The sequence below is a fragment of the Ovis aries genome, chromosome 9 (assembly GCF_016772045.2).
Source record: "Ovis aries strain OAR_USU_Benz2616 breed Rambouillet chromosome 9, ARS-UI_Ramb_v3.0, whole genome shotgun sequence".
In the NCBI taxonomy this organism is placed as follows: Eukaryota; Metazoa; Chordata; class Mammalia; order Artiodactyla; family Bovidae; genus Ovis; species Ovis aries.
This window is the reverse complement of record NC_056062.1, coordinates 64,164,881-64,181,453: the sequence shown is the minus strand read 5'-3', so window position 1 is coordinate 64,181,453 and position 16,573 is coordinate 64,164,881. Positions and strand designations below refer to the sequence as shown.

At 35.7% G+C, this 16,573-nt stretch overlaps 1 protein-coding gene across 2 annotated transcripts in view; it reads right to left on the bottom strand.

Annotated features, from left to right (window-relative positions):
* The window catches only part of CSMD3 (CUB and Sushi multiple domains 3), a 1,392,034-nt gene that overhangs the window by 1,068,466 nt on the left and 306,995 nt on the right, over positions 1 to 16,573 (bottom strand). For both annotated transcript variants that reach the window (XM_060393469.1, XM_027973090.3), the window contains exon 4: positions 747 to 941. In XM_060393469.1, coding sequence (XP_060249452.1) covers positions 747 to 941 — 195 coding nt within the window. The remainder of the gene's footprint in view (positions 1 to 746; positions 942 to 16,573) is intronic.

Here is a 16,573-nt window from a genome sequence, read left to right as displayed (position 1 = left end):
ATACAATACTGCAAAGTAATTAAACTCCAATTAAAATAAATAAATGTAAAAAAAATTATAAATAAAAGATTATTAAATACCATCACCAAGTCACTGAACATGAGTTTGAGCAAACTTCGGACAGTAGTTGAGGATGGAAGAGCCTGGTGTGCTGCAGTCCATGGGGTCACAAACAACAACAACAACAACAAAATTCATGCACAAATTCCACTAAAGTTGAACATGTTCTATCTTCTAGGTACTTTGAACCTTTGTTCTCATTAGTATATCACTATGCTTTCCCATAATACAAGTGATCCTTATCATTATTAATAATAAACTATACAGCATTCTTAATTTTACACATTCCCAAGCTAACTAACCTACCAGAAATCTTTAAAAGATTAATAAATTCAGTTAATATTTCAAAATGAAAACAAAGTCATGTCTGACAGTCTAAAGTTCTATGCATCATAAACTCTGTATGTTTTTCTAATATAAATATCGACACATATACACAATGTATGCATAAATACATACATATATAGTATAATCCACTGTCTTACTTCACAAGTAATGTTGTCTTAAGTATTTTCCTTAATCTGTCATATACTGTATGTGCTTATTTTTTTCTAAGCCTCAGATTTTATAAAAGAAACGAGCACTAAATATGTTTTGCAAATATATATCATTCATTTTTAAAACATTTTCATTATGGCAAAGCAATACTCAGTCAACATAAAGATAAGCATTATTTTTTTCTTTACCTCTACAGATGGGAACAGGAAAATCCCATGAGGCTGTATTTACTGAATTGGCTATACAGGTGAGTTGAGGGTGGCCATCGAGGATATACCCAGTTACACAGCTGTAGCGGATCTTGTCCCCAACATCAAATCTTGTACCATATAGCACACCTTTGGGTGGAACTCCTGGATTTCCACAAGAGCTACTCTGCAATTCTACAGAATAGAAGGAAAAGGAGTTTACAGTTATTTTAATACATATTTTTATGTTTTAGATTTATAAAATTACATGTAGATACAAATGTCCTTTGCACCAAGCCTGGCTTGCTGTGATTCATGTGGTCACAAAGAGTCGGACACGACTCAGCGACTGAACTGAACTGAACTGATGCTTAAAGTATACAATTATACAAATATAAGAGATTTTTAAAAAATAATATTCATCCCAGAGAAAAATACATTTTCGCCTAAAGAGAAAAAAACGTTTCACAGAAATAGAAGAAGTTATAGAATTTAATGAAGTTAAGGGGGAATAGTATTTCCTAAATTTTCTACTAGATTATTTACATTTATACTACAAATCATGATCAACAGAAATACAAATAGTAAGGAATAAATGGACTAAAAGATATTCCAGTTTGAGTAAAGTTAACTTTGATTTAGTTTAAATAGTATTATACAAATTGTAATTAACTACTGCCGCTGCTGCTGCTGCTAAGTCGCTTCAGTCGTGTCCGACTCTGTGTGATCCCGTAGACGGCATCCCATCAGGCTCCACCATCCCTGGGATTCTCCAGGCAAGAACACTGGAATGGGTTGCTATTTCCTTCTCCAATGCATGAAAGTGAAAGTGAAGTTGCTCAGTCGTGTGGGACTCATAGCGACCCCACGGACTGCAGCCTGCCAGGCTCCTCTGTCCATGGGATTTCCCAGGCAAGAGTACTGGAGTGGGGTGCCATTGCCTTCTCCATGTAATTAACTAGGTAATTAATTAACTAATATTAATGAAAGCTGGATAAGAGTATGTAATAGGAGCCCTGTACTATTTTCATAATTTACCTGAAAGTCTAAACTTATTGCAAAATAAAAAGCTAAAAAAGACATTGCAATGCAAAAATAAAGTATGTTTCCAATTTAACCTGATATTTGCTCAGTTAGTAAAGTGGATGATATCACTTTACACTAAATCAAATAATTATAAACCATTATAAAGCTGAAAAATCAATAAAAATATTAAGTAAAAATACCAAAATAAAAAACACTTTATAAAATGTAGTAGCAACTGTATAAAATCAACAATCATTTATTGAAAATTCGTGCAGTAAACAAAGTTGAAATTTTATATTTTTACCTACAATATGCACATAGTACTTTTGAGAGTATTTCTTAAGTGAAAAAAATTTTTGTTTAATTTTTCAATGGTAATGACAAGAAAAAATCAGTGATGAATTTTAAATGAGGTCAATCAATGAATGAAGTATTGAAGATTCATAGAACTTTCCTTATATACATTAGAAATAAAGCATATACTTTCAGTTTAAAGCAATTATTTAAAGTTCTCAAACCTAGAAATGCAAAGAACTTGACTATTATTAATTAAATATCAATGGTTTCTATAAATAACAGTTAATTCATTAAGCTACCTTAGCATTTAATTATACATTGCAAACTACTATTTACAAAATATTTTAAATATCTGTAACCATGGTTAATGATTTTTAATATTTCACTTTACCATTTCATAAAGTCAAATTCTACAGTTCATTTTTGGTAAAATTTAACACATTTATTTCCTGCAAATTTTCAGTCATTTTTTACAAAATATTTTTGAAATGAATAATTTATTTTGGAATAGTTAATTTTTTAGAAAATTTAGTTGATTAATAGATGAGCTGTTTGCTGCAAGAGAGGGGAGGTTAATAAGTTTTGATGAAATGAGTTAAGAATTCAATCCCTTGAATATAGTAAAGAAAAAGGAAATACTTTTAATGAAACTACCACTTGTGTTTTTAGAATCAATCCATTCCTTCCCTCTCACCCCCCAAGAAATAATTGAGGTCAGGACTTCAATTATCATGAACTTCTACATCTAGGGAAAAAGGAGTTTCCAAATTATTTCACAAGAAGCTTTAGGTGTAGAAATGAAAGGAAAGAAAGAAAAAGGCTCTAAATAGTTGCTATGCTCAAATTTAACTTTTAATTACATGAACAAATAAACATTACACAGAAAAAAGTACTAAAGCAAAGAGAAAACATACGAAGTGAATCAGTGAATGAATAATAACACTGATCCGAGTTTTAAAAGATTACCTAATCTTATCTCTTGCCTTGTGGTTGAATTACATCAAAAACAAAGACAGATAATAATTTAGGCTGTTTCAAAATTAAAGTAAAAAAATAATAATTCCAAAATATATCTGGTTCTCCTCTTCAGGAAACTGCTGCTATTGTTTGCCCTTGTTCTTTGACCTTCATTAAAAATAACCTACCCATCATCCTCTGTACATTGAGGCATTCATGAACACATTATTAAGAACTTTCACATTCAGGTTTAATAGATCCCAATTGTATAGCCACTGCTCATAATTTCTATTTTTTGTCCCCTCCCAACCCTTTAATTTGGGACTTCTCTCTCTATGCTGTTTATGTCCATTTTAAAACGCAGAGCCAAGAAATATACGTTATTAGCTGGAAGAATTATATGCTTCCCAGATGGTGATAGTGGTAAAGAATCTATCTGTCAATGCAGGAGATGTACTGAGACAGATGTGGTTTGATCCCTGGGTCCGGAAGATTCCTTGGAGTAGGAAATGGCAACCCACTCCGGTATTCTTGCCTGGAAAATCCCATGGACAGAGGAGCCTGATGGGGAACATACCATTGGGTCGCACAGAGTTGGAAGAGTAGCCCACCATTCTAAAAAAATGCTATATTCTGATTAAACATGCATGTTTTATTCTTGATTTTTCTAAATAGCATTGCAATGTGAACTTTTAAATAATATTAGCTTTTTTCATTACTATAAGAGTTGTAAAACTAGCTAACATAGATTAATTTTTAAACACTGCTTCTACCAGCAATCAAGAGTTTGAATTTCAAGAGAAAATCCATGAAGATATACATGGAGAGTTAGGCTCAGTAATACACGTTGCAAAGTAATCATTATTATACATGGTATTTACAATAAGTAATGATTTTGTTTATTATAAAATCATCCTTAAGGAAAATAGAGATCTAAGCATAAAACAAAGAATTTTCATGTAATTCATTAAATGTACCTGCCAGCTAACAACACTGTGCTTGTCACTTCAATGTGTTTCTGAAACAGATGATTACATCTAAGCAGAATTGCCAAAGAGACTATAGCCATCTTTCTTCACCAACATATGACACTAATATGTTAATCAAAGGCTTAGGTGATTAAAACAAAGCTATAGAGCCAGATAAATCCCACTTAATATTCAGTAATGCAAAGATTAAAATGGGACTGGAGTGTGTTGGGAGGAAGTACTATAAAGTTATTTTCAGCAAGACTGTTGGTTGAGCATTGATCAAATTAGTTAATGTAAAGATTACTAAATAAAAGAAACTCCCTATGTACTGAAGCTTCATTTGAATTAGTCTTGGAATTATGCCATAGGATCATGTTTATAAGACAAAACTGAAATACTTAGGGTGGGCAGATTAGTGAATTGAGAAGATCAATAGAAAACATGTCTAAAGACTTTATACTCAAATATGTCTCTAAAAATGTCAGATTTTCATGTAATTTTACTGCTCAATCCAGAACAAATGATTGTGAATTTGTTTAAAAGCTGTGTTTTTTATCTTCCTTTCTCACAGATATTGAAATTATCAGCAAATAATAGGCAGGAATTTGGTAACAAATATTCTAAGGTGTAAAGGATTGTTGATACAGCAAGAATTACTTGGGAGAAATCCAAGATAAACAAAAATCCAATTGTTAATATAGAGATTATAATTTAGTGGCATTCATCTATATCAATTAAAAAGGAAACAAAAATATATTACTTGGTAAGTGACAATTAATTTATTCATCAGAAGCTCTTGAGGTTTACCATTAACAATGCTCTATGATATGTACCAGTGTAAAACACCATCTTCCTTGCTTTCTAAAAATCAACAGTTTGAGGAATCTAATATCCTCAGTCACTGAAAACAACTCTAAACCATATTCTGCTTTAAGCATTTATTTTCACACCTTCAGTTCAGTTCAGTTGCTCAGTCATGTCAGACTCTTTACGACCCCATGAACCGCAGCATGCCAGGCCTCCCTATCCATCACCAACTGCCGGAGTCTACCCAAACCCATGTCCATTGAGTCAGTGATGCCATCCAACTATCTCATCCTCTGTCATCCCCTTCTCCTCCTGCTCTCAATCTTTCCCAGCATCAGGGTCTTTTTAAATGAGTCAGCTCTTCGCATCAGGTGGCCAAAGTATTGGAGTTTCAGCTTCAACATCAGTCCTTCCAATGAACACCCAGGACTGATCTTTTTTAGAATGGACTGGTTGGATCTCCATGCAGTCCAAGGGATTCTCAAGAGTCTTCTCCAATACGACAGTTCAAAAGCATCAATTCTTTGGCACTCAGCTTTCTTCCAACTCTCACATACATACATAACTACTGGAAAAACCATAGCTTTGACTAGACAGATCTTTGTTGGTAAAGTAATGTCTCTGCTTTTTAGTATGCTGTCTAGGTTGGTCACAACTTTCCTCACAAAATACCCAGCATCATATATGATTTCCCTCATTGTACAGAAAGGGAAATTGGGAATCAAGTAACTTTCCACAGGCCACCCAGCTAGTAAGTTGTAGACTTGGGTATGTCTCTAACTTAAAAGTCTTAGATCATTGCACAGGCACATGCTGTTACCCAATGAAAAGTGATGTTCGTTCCACAAATGTTTATTAAGCAGTTGTCATGGGCAATGTTTGGGGGACTGTTGTTATTCAGTCGCTCAGTTGTGTCCAGCTCTTTGTAATCCTATGGACTACAGCACACCAGGCTCCTTTGTCCTTCACTATCTCCTGGAGTTTCCTCAAATTCATGTCTATTAAGTCGGTGATGCTACATAACTCGCTCATACTCTTACCACCCCCTTCTCTTAGTTTTGCAAATGACAGACATGGCTCTTCCTTAAATGATGCTAACCAATGAAATAAATGACTACAGAGTATTAATTATAATGTAGTAATTGGGATAACAGAGACCCCATTTCAATTCCTAGGTCAGAAAGATCCCCTGGAGAAGGGTTAGGCTACCCACTCCAGTATTTCTGGGCTTCCCTGGTGGCTCAGACAATAAAGAATCCGCCTGCAGTGCAGGAGACCTGGATTTGATTCTTGGGTTGGGAAGATCCCCTGGAAGAAGGGAAGGCAATCCACTCCAGTATTCTTGCCTGGAGAATCCCCATGGACAGAGAAGTCTGCAGTTCTTGAGGTCACAAACAGTCAGATTGAGCAACTTAGCATGTAGGCAGTTGGGATAAAAGAAACATATAGGCTTAAATAAAAGTATATAATTGAGAAAGTTTAATTAGATTATGACATAAGTTTTAAAAACAGGACAGAGCCTTAGCTAGAGCAGGGATTCCTAACTCCTGGGCTGCAGTCTGATACAAATCTGTTAGGAACCAAGTATGTTCACCTCTTGAACACAGCAGGAGGTGAGTGGAGGGCTACTGAGCAAAGCTTCATCTACCACTCCCCATCGCTCGCATCACTCCCTGAACCATTCCCTCTTCCACCCCAGTCCATGGAAAATTTGTCTTTCACAAAACCAGTCCCTGGTGCCAAAATCTTTAGGGAGCTAGAGGGGAAAAAATATGAGAATTATCAAGCATATTCAACACTTTAATGTATCAGAATCAAAGAACTCTAATAGTTATTAGAATTGAAAATACAGTGAAGATAGTTCTATGGCTGTGGTAAGGTTGAAACTAAATTTGTATAAAAGTATTCCAAAAGGGTTGGCCAAAAAACAGGTTTATGTAGTGAATATACTGGAGAAGGAAATGGCAACCAACTCCATATTCTTATCTGGGAAATCCTGTGAACACAGCCTGGTGGGCCACAGTCCATGGAGTCACAAGGAGTCAGACATGACAGTGACTAAACAGCAACAGCAGTGAATCTATTTAACATGCATATGTCATCAATAGAAAAGAGAGCTTTTCCATCATAAAATGTTACTGTGAGATACTATAAGCACTTCCAAAGAGAAAAACTGAGAGTAAATAACTGGAATCCCTAAATGTATATATGAGCAGAGATTTTCATAGTATGTATGATATGTACACTGTGAGTTTACTAATATATAGTAATTCAATTTAATATGAAAAACTGCATTAAATAGGATCACCAAAATTAATTTTAAAAAATAATAACAACCAAAATAATGTATGTATACTATTTGGATTGGGGAGTATCAACTGTAAAGGGCTGTTGATAAGATTACACAAAATAATATATATATAGGTCATTTATATGCTGAGCGAGCACTTACTACATGGTAGACATTATTAGCTCAACAAACTGCAACTTTACTATTATTGCAATTAATTTTGCATTTGAGACATCTTAATTAGGTGTGATTAAGTTATGATCTACTAAAGTTAGGGTCATGACTTCACTGTAGATAAAAATGTCACTTGCCATATCAGTAAACAAAAGATGTTGCAGCCATCAAGCCATGAGCCACTGCATCCACACCCAGTTGTGCACCTTTAGGCAACTGAGGATGAAGAAATAAAGAAAATTGACCTTTCACCTCTTATGATTAAGGTAAGGTTCAGGTTAAGACTCTTTGTACCTGTTAAAGTACAAATTAAAGGAATGATTTCAATGAGTCTGTATCTATGCATTTTTATACACATAGGAAAGTGCTAAATTCATTAACCTGAGATGTCTAGTTTTTCTATAATAGTAATATTTTTTGTGTTCCAACTATCCATTGTTATGGGATTTTGGTTTTCTGTTTTTGAGTTTTTGTTTTTGTTTTGTTTTGTTTTGTTTTGTTTTTGCAAAAACTTCTATGTATAGTGGCTCTTCCCTTACCTCATCAGAACAGTCCCTCAGAGCTATCTGAGAGATTCTCTCTCTGGCTTAAGTTGTCAGTATGTATGGCAAATTAAACATAATTCTCAACTTTTAGGTTATGCATGGTTTTCAGTCAACATTATTAAATGCTAATTATTCAAGGTGTAATCTCAAACTCCTGGCTTCCCCATGGCACAGCAGTAAAGACAACTCAGGAGACACAGGTTTGATCCCTGGTTGCAACCTAACATGTTCCCAATAAGTTAAAGAATAAAAAGTTAAAAAGACAATTTAAATCCTGAGAGTATATATAGAAGACTATAAAAGAACAGAATCATATTTTTCTTGGAGAAATTCAGTAAAACTCTGCCAAGTAATTCAGAAAAAGATAAGTGATTTATATTAACAAACACATTAAAACAAACTTGGGTCTAAAAAAATAAATCCCCATTTGCTAGGAACACATGGGTACTTGTGAAAGGCAAGATACTTAGCAAAAAATCAAAAGGAAACCTGACCTTGAAAACTGGAATGAAAATCAAATGAAAAATAATGGATACCATGACTATACAATTGCATAGTTATTCAATCAAATAGATGAAGCATGATCCTGCTGAGATCAATTAACAATGCTCTAAAATATTGTGAAATTATATCTACTAAGGAAGTAAAATCATGTTGTTTATACTTCTTACAGAAAATTAATCTCAGGGTTTTACTTCCCAGGTGATTAAAAATAATTTAGAGGAGTGTAACATCAAGTTTAACCACCTTAGTACCTCTCATCCTGAGACTACCAAGCACTTAACTAATACATTTAAAAAACATTTTTTGTAGTACAAGATGTTCTTTTATCACAGATACTGAGCCATTTCACTCACATAGGACATAAATGGTCTTTGAGAATTCATTGGAGACTCTGGTTTGACTAAACATTTTGTGAATATTTTGAATCAGTCATTCTATTTATCATGTGCCCAAAGACTTTTATTTCAGTATATATAATCAAATAGAATTTACTTCTTTACACATTTGCCTATTAACATCTTGAAACAGGGGCTCTAATTCATCTTTGTGTATCAATAACTTGGTACACTGTGTGGTAATTTGGCAAGCAAACAAAGGATTGCTCAATCAATTGAGTTATCTCTTTTGATAGAAAAATATAAAAGATGATCATCACAGAGTTTATAGGAGTAATGTTTAGACAGCAAACAGTAGAGAGCAACAGGTGCAATAGAAAAGAATAGAAGGCATATAATGAATTAAACGTGTATCATAATAAGCAAAGAAATACATTGGCACCATCTTGTATGGGCAAAATTACATAGTTGTGTCATTCAAAACTGTTTTCTTATGCAAACATATTAACTGAAAAAAGTCAGTTTCTAATCATGAAAATAAATCCTCAGCTGCTGGTCATACCACAGTTCTCAATGGGATTTTAGAGATGGGGCAAACATTAGGCCACATTTCTCATTTTAGAAGTCATCCTGAAGCTTCAAAAAGTCTCAGATTTAGCAATCAAAAGGATAAATTCCCATTTTAAAAAATTATTTTAACTTAATGAAAAGGAAGTCAAACTACTGATGTAGAAAAATAAGAAATAAAAGCAGAGGAAAGGCTAACAGAGTGTTGCCAAGAGAGTGCGCTGGTCATAGCAAATACTTTCCTCCAAAAACACAAGAGACGACTCTACACATGGACACGACTAGATGGTTAATACAGAAATCAGATTGATTATATTTTTTGCAGCCAAAGATGAAAAACCTCCACAGAGTCAGCAAAAACAAGACCAGGAGCAGACTGTGGCCCAGATCATGAATTCCTTATTGCAAAATTCAGATTTAAATTGCAGAAAGTAGGGAAAACCACTAGACCATTCAGGTATGATCTAAATCAAATTCCTTATGATTATACAGTGGAAGGGACAAATAGAATCAAGGAAATATATGTGATAGAAAGAGTGCCTAAAAAACTATAGAAGAGGTTCATAACATTGTACAGGAGGCAGTGATCAAAACCATTACCAAGAAAAAGAAAATCAAAAATGCAAAATGGTTGTCTGAGGAAGCCTTACAAATAGTTGAGAAAAGAAGAGAAGTGAAAGGCAAAGGGAAAAGGAAAGAAATACCCATCTGAATGCAGAGTGCCAAAGAATAGCAAGGAGAGAGAAGAAAGCCTTCCTCAGTGAGCAATGCAAAGAAATAGAGAAAAAAAAAAAAAAAAAAAAAACAAAAACAAAAAAACAATAGAATGGGAAAGACTAGAGATCTCTTCAAGAAAATTAGAGATACCAAGGGAACATTTCATGCAAACATGAGCACAATAAAGGACATAAACAGTATGGATCTAACAGAAGCAGAAGATATTAAGAGGTTGAAAAAATACACAGAAGAACTATACAAAAAAGATCTTCACAACCCAGATAACCATGATGGTATAATCAATCACCTAGAGCCAGATATCCTGGAGTGCAAAGTAAAGTGGGCCTTAGAAAGCATCACTATAAACAAAGCTAGTGGAGATGACAGAATTCTAGTTGAGTTATTTCAAATCCTCTAAGATGATGCTGCAAAAGTGCCACACTCAGTATACCAGCAAATTTGGAAAACTCAGCAGTGGCCACAGGGCTGAAAAAGGTCAGTTTTCATTCCAATCCTAAAGAAGTGCAATGCCAAAGAATGTTCAACTACCACACAGTTGCACTCATTTCACATGCCAGCAAGGTCATGCTCAAAATCCTCCAAGCTAGGTTTCAACAGTATGTGAACCAAGAACTTCCAGAGATACAAGCTGGATTTAGAAATTGGCAGAGGAATCCAAATCAAATTACCAACATTCTTTGGATCATAGAAAAAGCAAAGGAATTCCAGAAAATCATCTACCTCTGTTTCATTGACTGTGCTAAAGCCTTGACTGTGTGGAACACAACAAACTGGGAAATTCTTAAAAGATACGGGAATAACAGACCACCATACCTGCCTCTTGAGAAATCTGTATGCAGGTCAAAAAGCAACAGTCAGAACCAGACATGAAACAACAGACTGGTTACAAATTGGGAAAGGAGTATATCAAGGCTGTATATTGTCATCTTGCTTATTTACTTATATGTAGAGTACATCATGTGAAATGCTGGGCTGGATGAAGTACAAGCTGGAATCAAGATTGCTGGCAGAAATATCAATAACCTCAGATATGCAGATAACACCAGCCTTATGCCAGAAAGCGAAAAGGAACTAAAGAGCCTCTTGACAAAGGTGAAAGAGTAGAGTGAAAAAGCTGGATTAAAGCTTTCATCCAAAAGCTTTTTGAATATTTTGAAAATGAAGATCATGGCATCCTGTCCCATCACTTCATGGCAAATAGATGGGGAAATGATAGAAGCAGTGAAAGATTTTATTTTCTTTGACTCCAAAATCACTGCGGATGGTGACTGCAGCCATGAAATTAAGATGCCTGCTCCTTGGAAGAAAGCTATGAAAAATTTAGACAGCATATTAAAAAGCACAGACATTACTTTGCTGACAAAGATCCATACAGTCAAATCTATGTTTTTAACCAGTAGTCTTGTATGGATGTGAGAGCTGGACCATAAACGAGGCTGAGCACCAAAGAATTGATGCTGTTGAATTGTGGCATTGGAAAAGACTCTTGAGAGTACCTTGTACTGCAATGAGATCAAACCAGTCAATCCTAAATGAAATCAACCCTGAATATCGCTGGAAAAACTGATGCTGAAGCTGAAGCTCCAACACTCTGGCCACTTGATGGGAAGAACTGACTCACTGGAAAAGACTGTGATGCTCAGAAACATAGAAGGCAGGAAGAGAAAGGGACAACAGAGGATGAGATGGTTGGATGGCATCACTGACTCAATGGACATGAGTTTGAGCAAGCTCCAGTAGATGGTGATGGACAGAAAAGTCCTGCATGCCACAGTCCATGGGGTCGCAAAGAGCTGGACATGACTGAGTGATTGAACAACAAGAACAAATCTGCCTAAGTGGAAAATAGATTACTAGACTGATTGTAGGGGAGGGGAGCAATATGCATATAAATAGAATGGATTGTGTTGGCCAAAAAGTTCATTTGGGTTTTTCATGGCCAACCCAATATTTCAAGCAAGAGAAGGACAAAAGTCTATTGCCACCTTTTTTCTTTTTTTTTAATTAAGATAATTTTTGGCTGGGCTGATATTTTCAAAGGAAGTTAGTGTGAAATAGTGGAAATTTCAGTGTAAATCAAACATATAAAATTATATGCTACCTAGGTAACATCATTCTACTTTGATACTGAGGTAGGGCCCATAGGCAATAGAGATAAGTTTTGCGAGTTAGATCAAGAGTAATGGTTAAACAGAAAAATCCACTCCACAATATCAACAGACAGTAATTTACTGGATATGTACTTTTGTTCTGTGATTAAGAGGCAATTAATGTTCTTTCAATTTCAAATATCAGTGCCCTTTTGGCAAAATAAATTTTACGACCTAAAATGAACTTATGAAGAACAGTATTTTTGTTTTGTAAACTATCATCGTTGGAATGATATGGGTGGAAAGGTCATGTAAAATGAAAAAAATGTTATGATTATTTAAACCTAACTACATCCTGTATTGCTACCAGATAAATACAGGCTTTCTTAACAAAGCCAAAGAAAATTAGAGAATGAAAATATATTAGCAGTCATCCTCACTTTAATGTTTCTAGAAATGGAATAATGCTACATCTGGCAGTGGTAGCATTTGACAGTTTGCTTCAGAACAACAGGAAAACATGAATAGACTTTCCTCTTTATATGACAGAATTGGGACAAGTAGCATTATTAAGACTTTTTGGATAAAAGTAACTTAATTCTTTAAAATGATGTGTCATACTGATTACAGATAACTTACTAGACTATGTCTTTCTCCAATAGGAGTGAGAAATACCATTATATTTCAGCAATTAATCAGTTATCAAATAATTACTGAATCCCAAGGTAGAACTATCAAAGGGCTATAAAAAACAGGTCACCATTGCTGTTGTTTAGACCTTATAACTCAATTGGAAACATAAAACATGCATAACAGAATCTTCTGGCAATTAAGTAATAAAACTGATTTCATAAGCTGAAAATTTTTTTAATATATATTTATACAAAAGGAAGGATAGAGTATGAAGTGAGATGAGTAGGATTTTAGTTGGAGAGGATTCAAGAGAAGTCAAATAAATCACATGATAAAGACTCAGAGGCTTAATGTACAAGATGCGATCAGCGCAATAAACAAAATTAATGGCTTAAGCAGAATACCATATACATGAAAAAACACTTCAGAAAATAATTTTAGGGTTAATAATTTTAGTTCCCCCAAAATCAATGCTATGCTAATGCTGCCAAAAGGCCCCAAAATGAAATGACTTAAATAGACAGTAGTTATGACTCCCTCTATGTGACTCTCTGACAAGTCGAGGCTAGAATGGAACAAACTGCTGTCGGTAAGCAGAGACACAATCATTTTCTATTCTGTTGCTCTATCATTCACTTAGACCCTGTGTTTGTGCACTTGGTGAAGCTATAGTGCCAGAAAGGTTGAATTCCACACTACTGGGAATTTAATCAGAGGATGTTAACAGAAATTCTCCTTCCCTTCCCTTTATTCCTGACACAACCATTTCTCTTTTCTACATCTTCTCAAATTTCCAGGTTTCTGGGAAATGGATAGAAGGTTTTTGTTTTGTTTTTCCATTAAAGTCACCTCTAGTTCCTCATGGATCTGTTAAAGGAATAAAAAATGGTCAAATTAAACACCCCTATGTGGATAAGGGAAGAAAAGAGAATATTCCACAAATAGTGGTCATGGAAATAAAAAGATCCTGTTGATTATACCCTTGAAAACCTTGCTTCTGCTCTTGAGAAGGTACCCATTTATCCTGTCTTGTGCTGTTGCCTGGCATGTCCTGTCAAATAGTTCGTCCTTGTCTATATTATCCATGGCAAAAATTGAAGTGGGTATGGGAGAGCAGACTATCCTTGGGGTACACATTTCATATGTCCTACAACTGTTAATGCAGGCTTGGTGCTTGAAAATTGCCTTAAGGACTGAATGAGAGTGTGTTAGTCACTCAGTCATGTCCAACTCTTTGCAATCCCATAGACTGTAGCCCATCAGGCTCCTCTCTCCATGGGATTTTCCAGGCAAGAATACTGGAGTTGCCAGTCCCTTCTCCAGTGGATCTTCCCACCCGAGGGATCGAACCCAGATTTCCCACACTGCAGGCAGATTCTTTACCATCTGACCTCCAGAGAAGCCCTGAATAACCAAAGAGTTTTGCAGATGAGTTATAGGATTTATTTGGATAAAATACCCTTTAAAAACTTAATAGGAACTGATTTTATTTGCTTCCAGTCATTTTCATGTGCCAGTAAACACTCTCCACCCATCCCCAATTTGCTTTAACCATTCTCTTTTTGAAACTACCTTGAATTGATTGATCAGAAGCAATAAACAAAAAGTGGGCAGGAATGCAACACTCTATCTGATCTTTGCCCTAGGGGTGCCTTTCATCCTTTGACTAAGAAACTTAATAGGAGGCTCTTTTAAACCTTCTTATCCTCTACTGTACAGAAGCAGTGGGCTTTTCCAACCATAAATCACCAGAATTTTAGACTATTTTCTTCAGTCTCTACTTGAAAACTGGCCAATATCTGGCTGAGCGCCTGTTTTTGTTGTAAAATCTTGTCAAAGGCAGCCAAGAACAGGCCACATACTTTAACATTTTTTTTTTTTAACTTCTTTCTTTCAAGCTAAAGCTTCAGTGGTCTGTCTTCCAGATTGTCATAAAAATTACTTCACCACAGTTGTCAACATTTAGAAAAGCCACCAGCCTTCCAGCTCATTATGTTTTCTTACTACTATTCCTGACCACAGAACAGTAACATATATTTTAAGTTTTTGTTTTAATGTACCACTTCTAGTACAAATATTTCATCATTGCCAGAAATAAAATAATTTTTTTTTGCAAAAGGGATTTTAATACAATATCTAGGAACAAGTTCTAGGGTGAACCTCTTGATTAATACAGAATTAGCCCAATAAGGGGATTACTACCTTGAGGTAATCAATGGAATTAAGTTTACCTATAATCACTGGGCTTCCCCAGGTGGTGCTAGTGGTAAAGAGCCCTCTGCCAATGGAGGGTTCAATCCCTGGGTTGGGAAGATCCCCTGGAGGAGGGAATGACAACCCACTCCAGTGGTCCTGATTGGAGAATCCCATGGACAAAGGAGGCTGGTGGGCTACAGGCCATGGGGTTGCAAAGAGTCGGACACAACTGAGCTGCTAACACTAGCAATCTTTTTCTTTTTAAATTCCACATTACTAGCTATTTCTTAGGATGCAAACACTGTTACTCTGTTATACTATTACTCTGACTAGTGATCATAATAAAGAAATTACATTTTTCATGTGTATCATCAAAACTGCAAACTTTTCAATTCAGACATACTTTCTGTTGTTATTCAGTCGCTAAGTCATGCCTGATTATTTGTGACCTCATGGACTGCAACACGCCAGGTGTCCCTGTCCTTCACTGTCTCCTGGAGTTTACTCAAACTCATGTCCACTGAGTTGGTGATGCCATCCAACCATCTCATCCTATGTAGCCCTTTTCTCCTCCTGTTCTCAATCTTTCCCAGCATTAAGTCTTTCCAATGAGTTGGTTCTTTGCATCAGGTGGCTAAAGTATTGGGGCTTCTTCAGCTTCAGCATAAGTTCTTCCAACAAATATTCAGGGTTGATTTCCTTTAGGATTGACTAGTTTGTTCTCCTTGCAGACCAAGAGACTCTCAAGAGTCTTCTCCAGCACTACAATTAGAAAGCATCAGTTTGGCACTAAGTCTTACTCAGACATACTGGGCTCCCAATAATTTTTATGGTTAAAGAATTAGTTTAATTCAAAGAAGAAATGGGAAGTTAGGGAAATATGAGCAATCTAAATTATTTCAGATCTCTTTGGGAGTTCAACTTCCTTGAGTAAAAGTATTTTGAACTTCACATTGACAAAAAATATAGGACAGTAATCGTTGTTAGACAGCATATTAAAAAGCAGAGACATTACTTTGCCAACTAAGGTCCTTCTAGTCAAGGCTGTGGTTTTTCCAGTAGTCATGTATGGATGTGAGAGTTGGACTGTGAAGAAGGCTGAGCACCGAAGAATTGATGCTTTTGAACTGTGGTGTTGAAGAAGACTCTTGAGAGTCCCTTGGACTGCAAGGAGATCCAAACAGTCCATTCTGAAGGAGATCAACCCTGGGATTTCTTTGGAAGGAATGATGCTAAAGCTGAAACTCCAGTACTTTGGCCACCTCATGCGAAAGCTGACTCGTTGGAAAAGACTCTGATGCTGGGAGGGATTGGGGGCAGGAGGAGAAAGGTACGAACGAGGATGAGATGGCTGGATGGCATCACTGATTCAATGGATGCGAGTCTGAGTGAACTCTGGGAGTTGGTGATGGACAGGGAGGCCTGGCGTGCTGCGATTCATGAGGTCGCGAAGAGTTGGACACGACTGAGCGACTGAACTGAACTGAATCGTTGTTGAGGACAGAATTAGTGAGGATTATTTCAGTTGATTTCCATTCTTGTGGTTGATCTTGTCATTAGAAAAGGTAATATAGTGGAAAAAGCACCACTAATGAAATCAAATAACCTTATCTTGGAATCCTATCTCTGCCATTCACTAGTGAGTCAATACTTCAGTTTCTTCTTTAGCAACACAGACATTACCAAAATTTATTTGG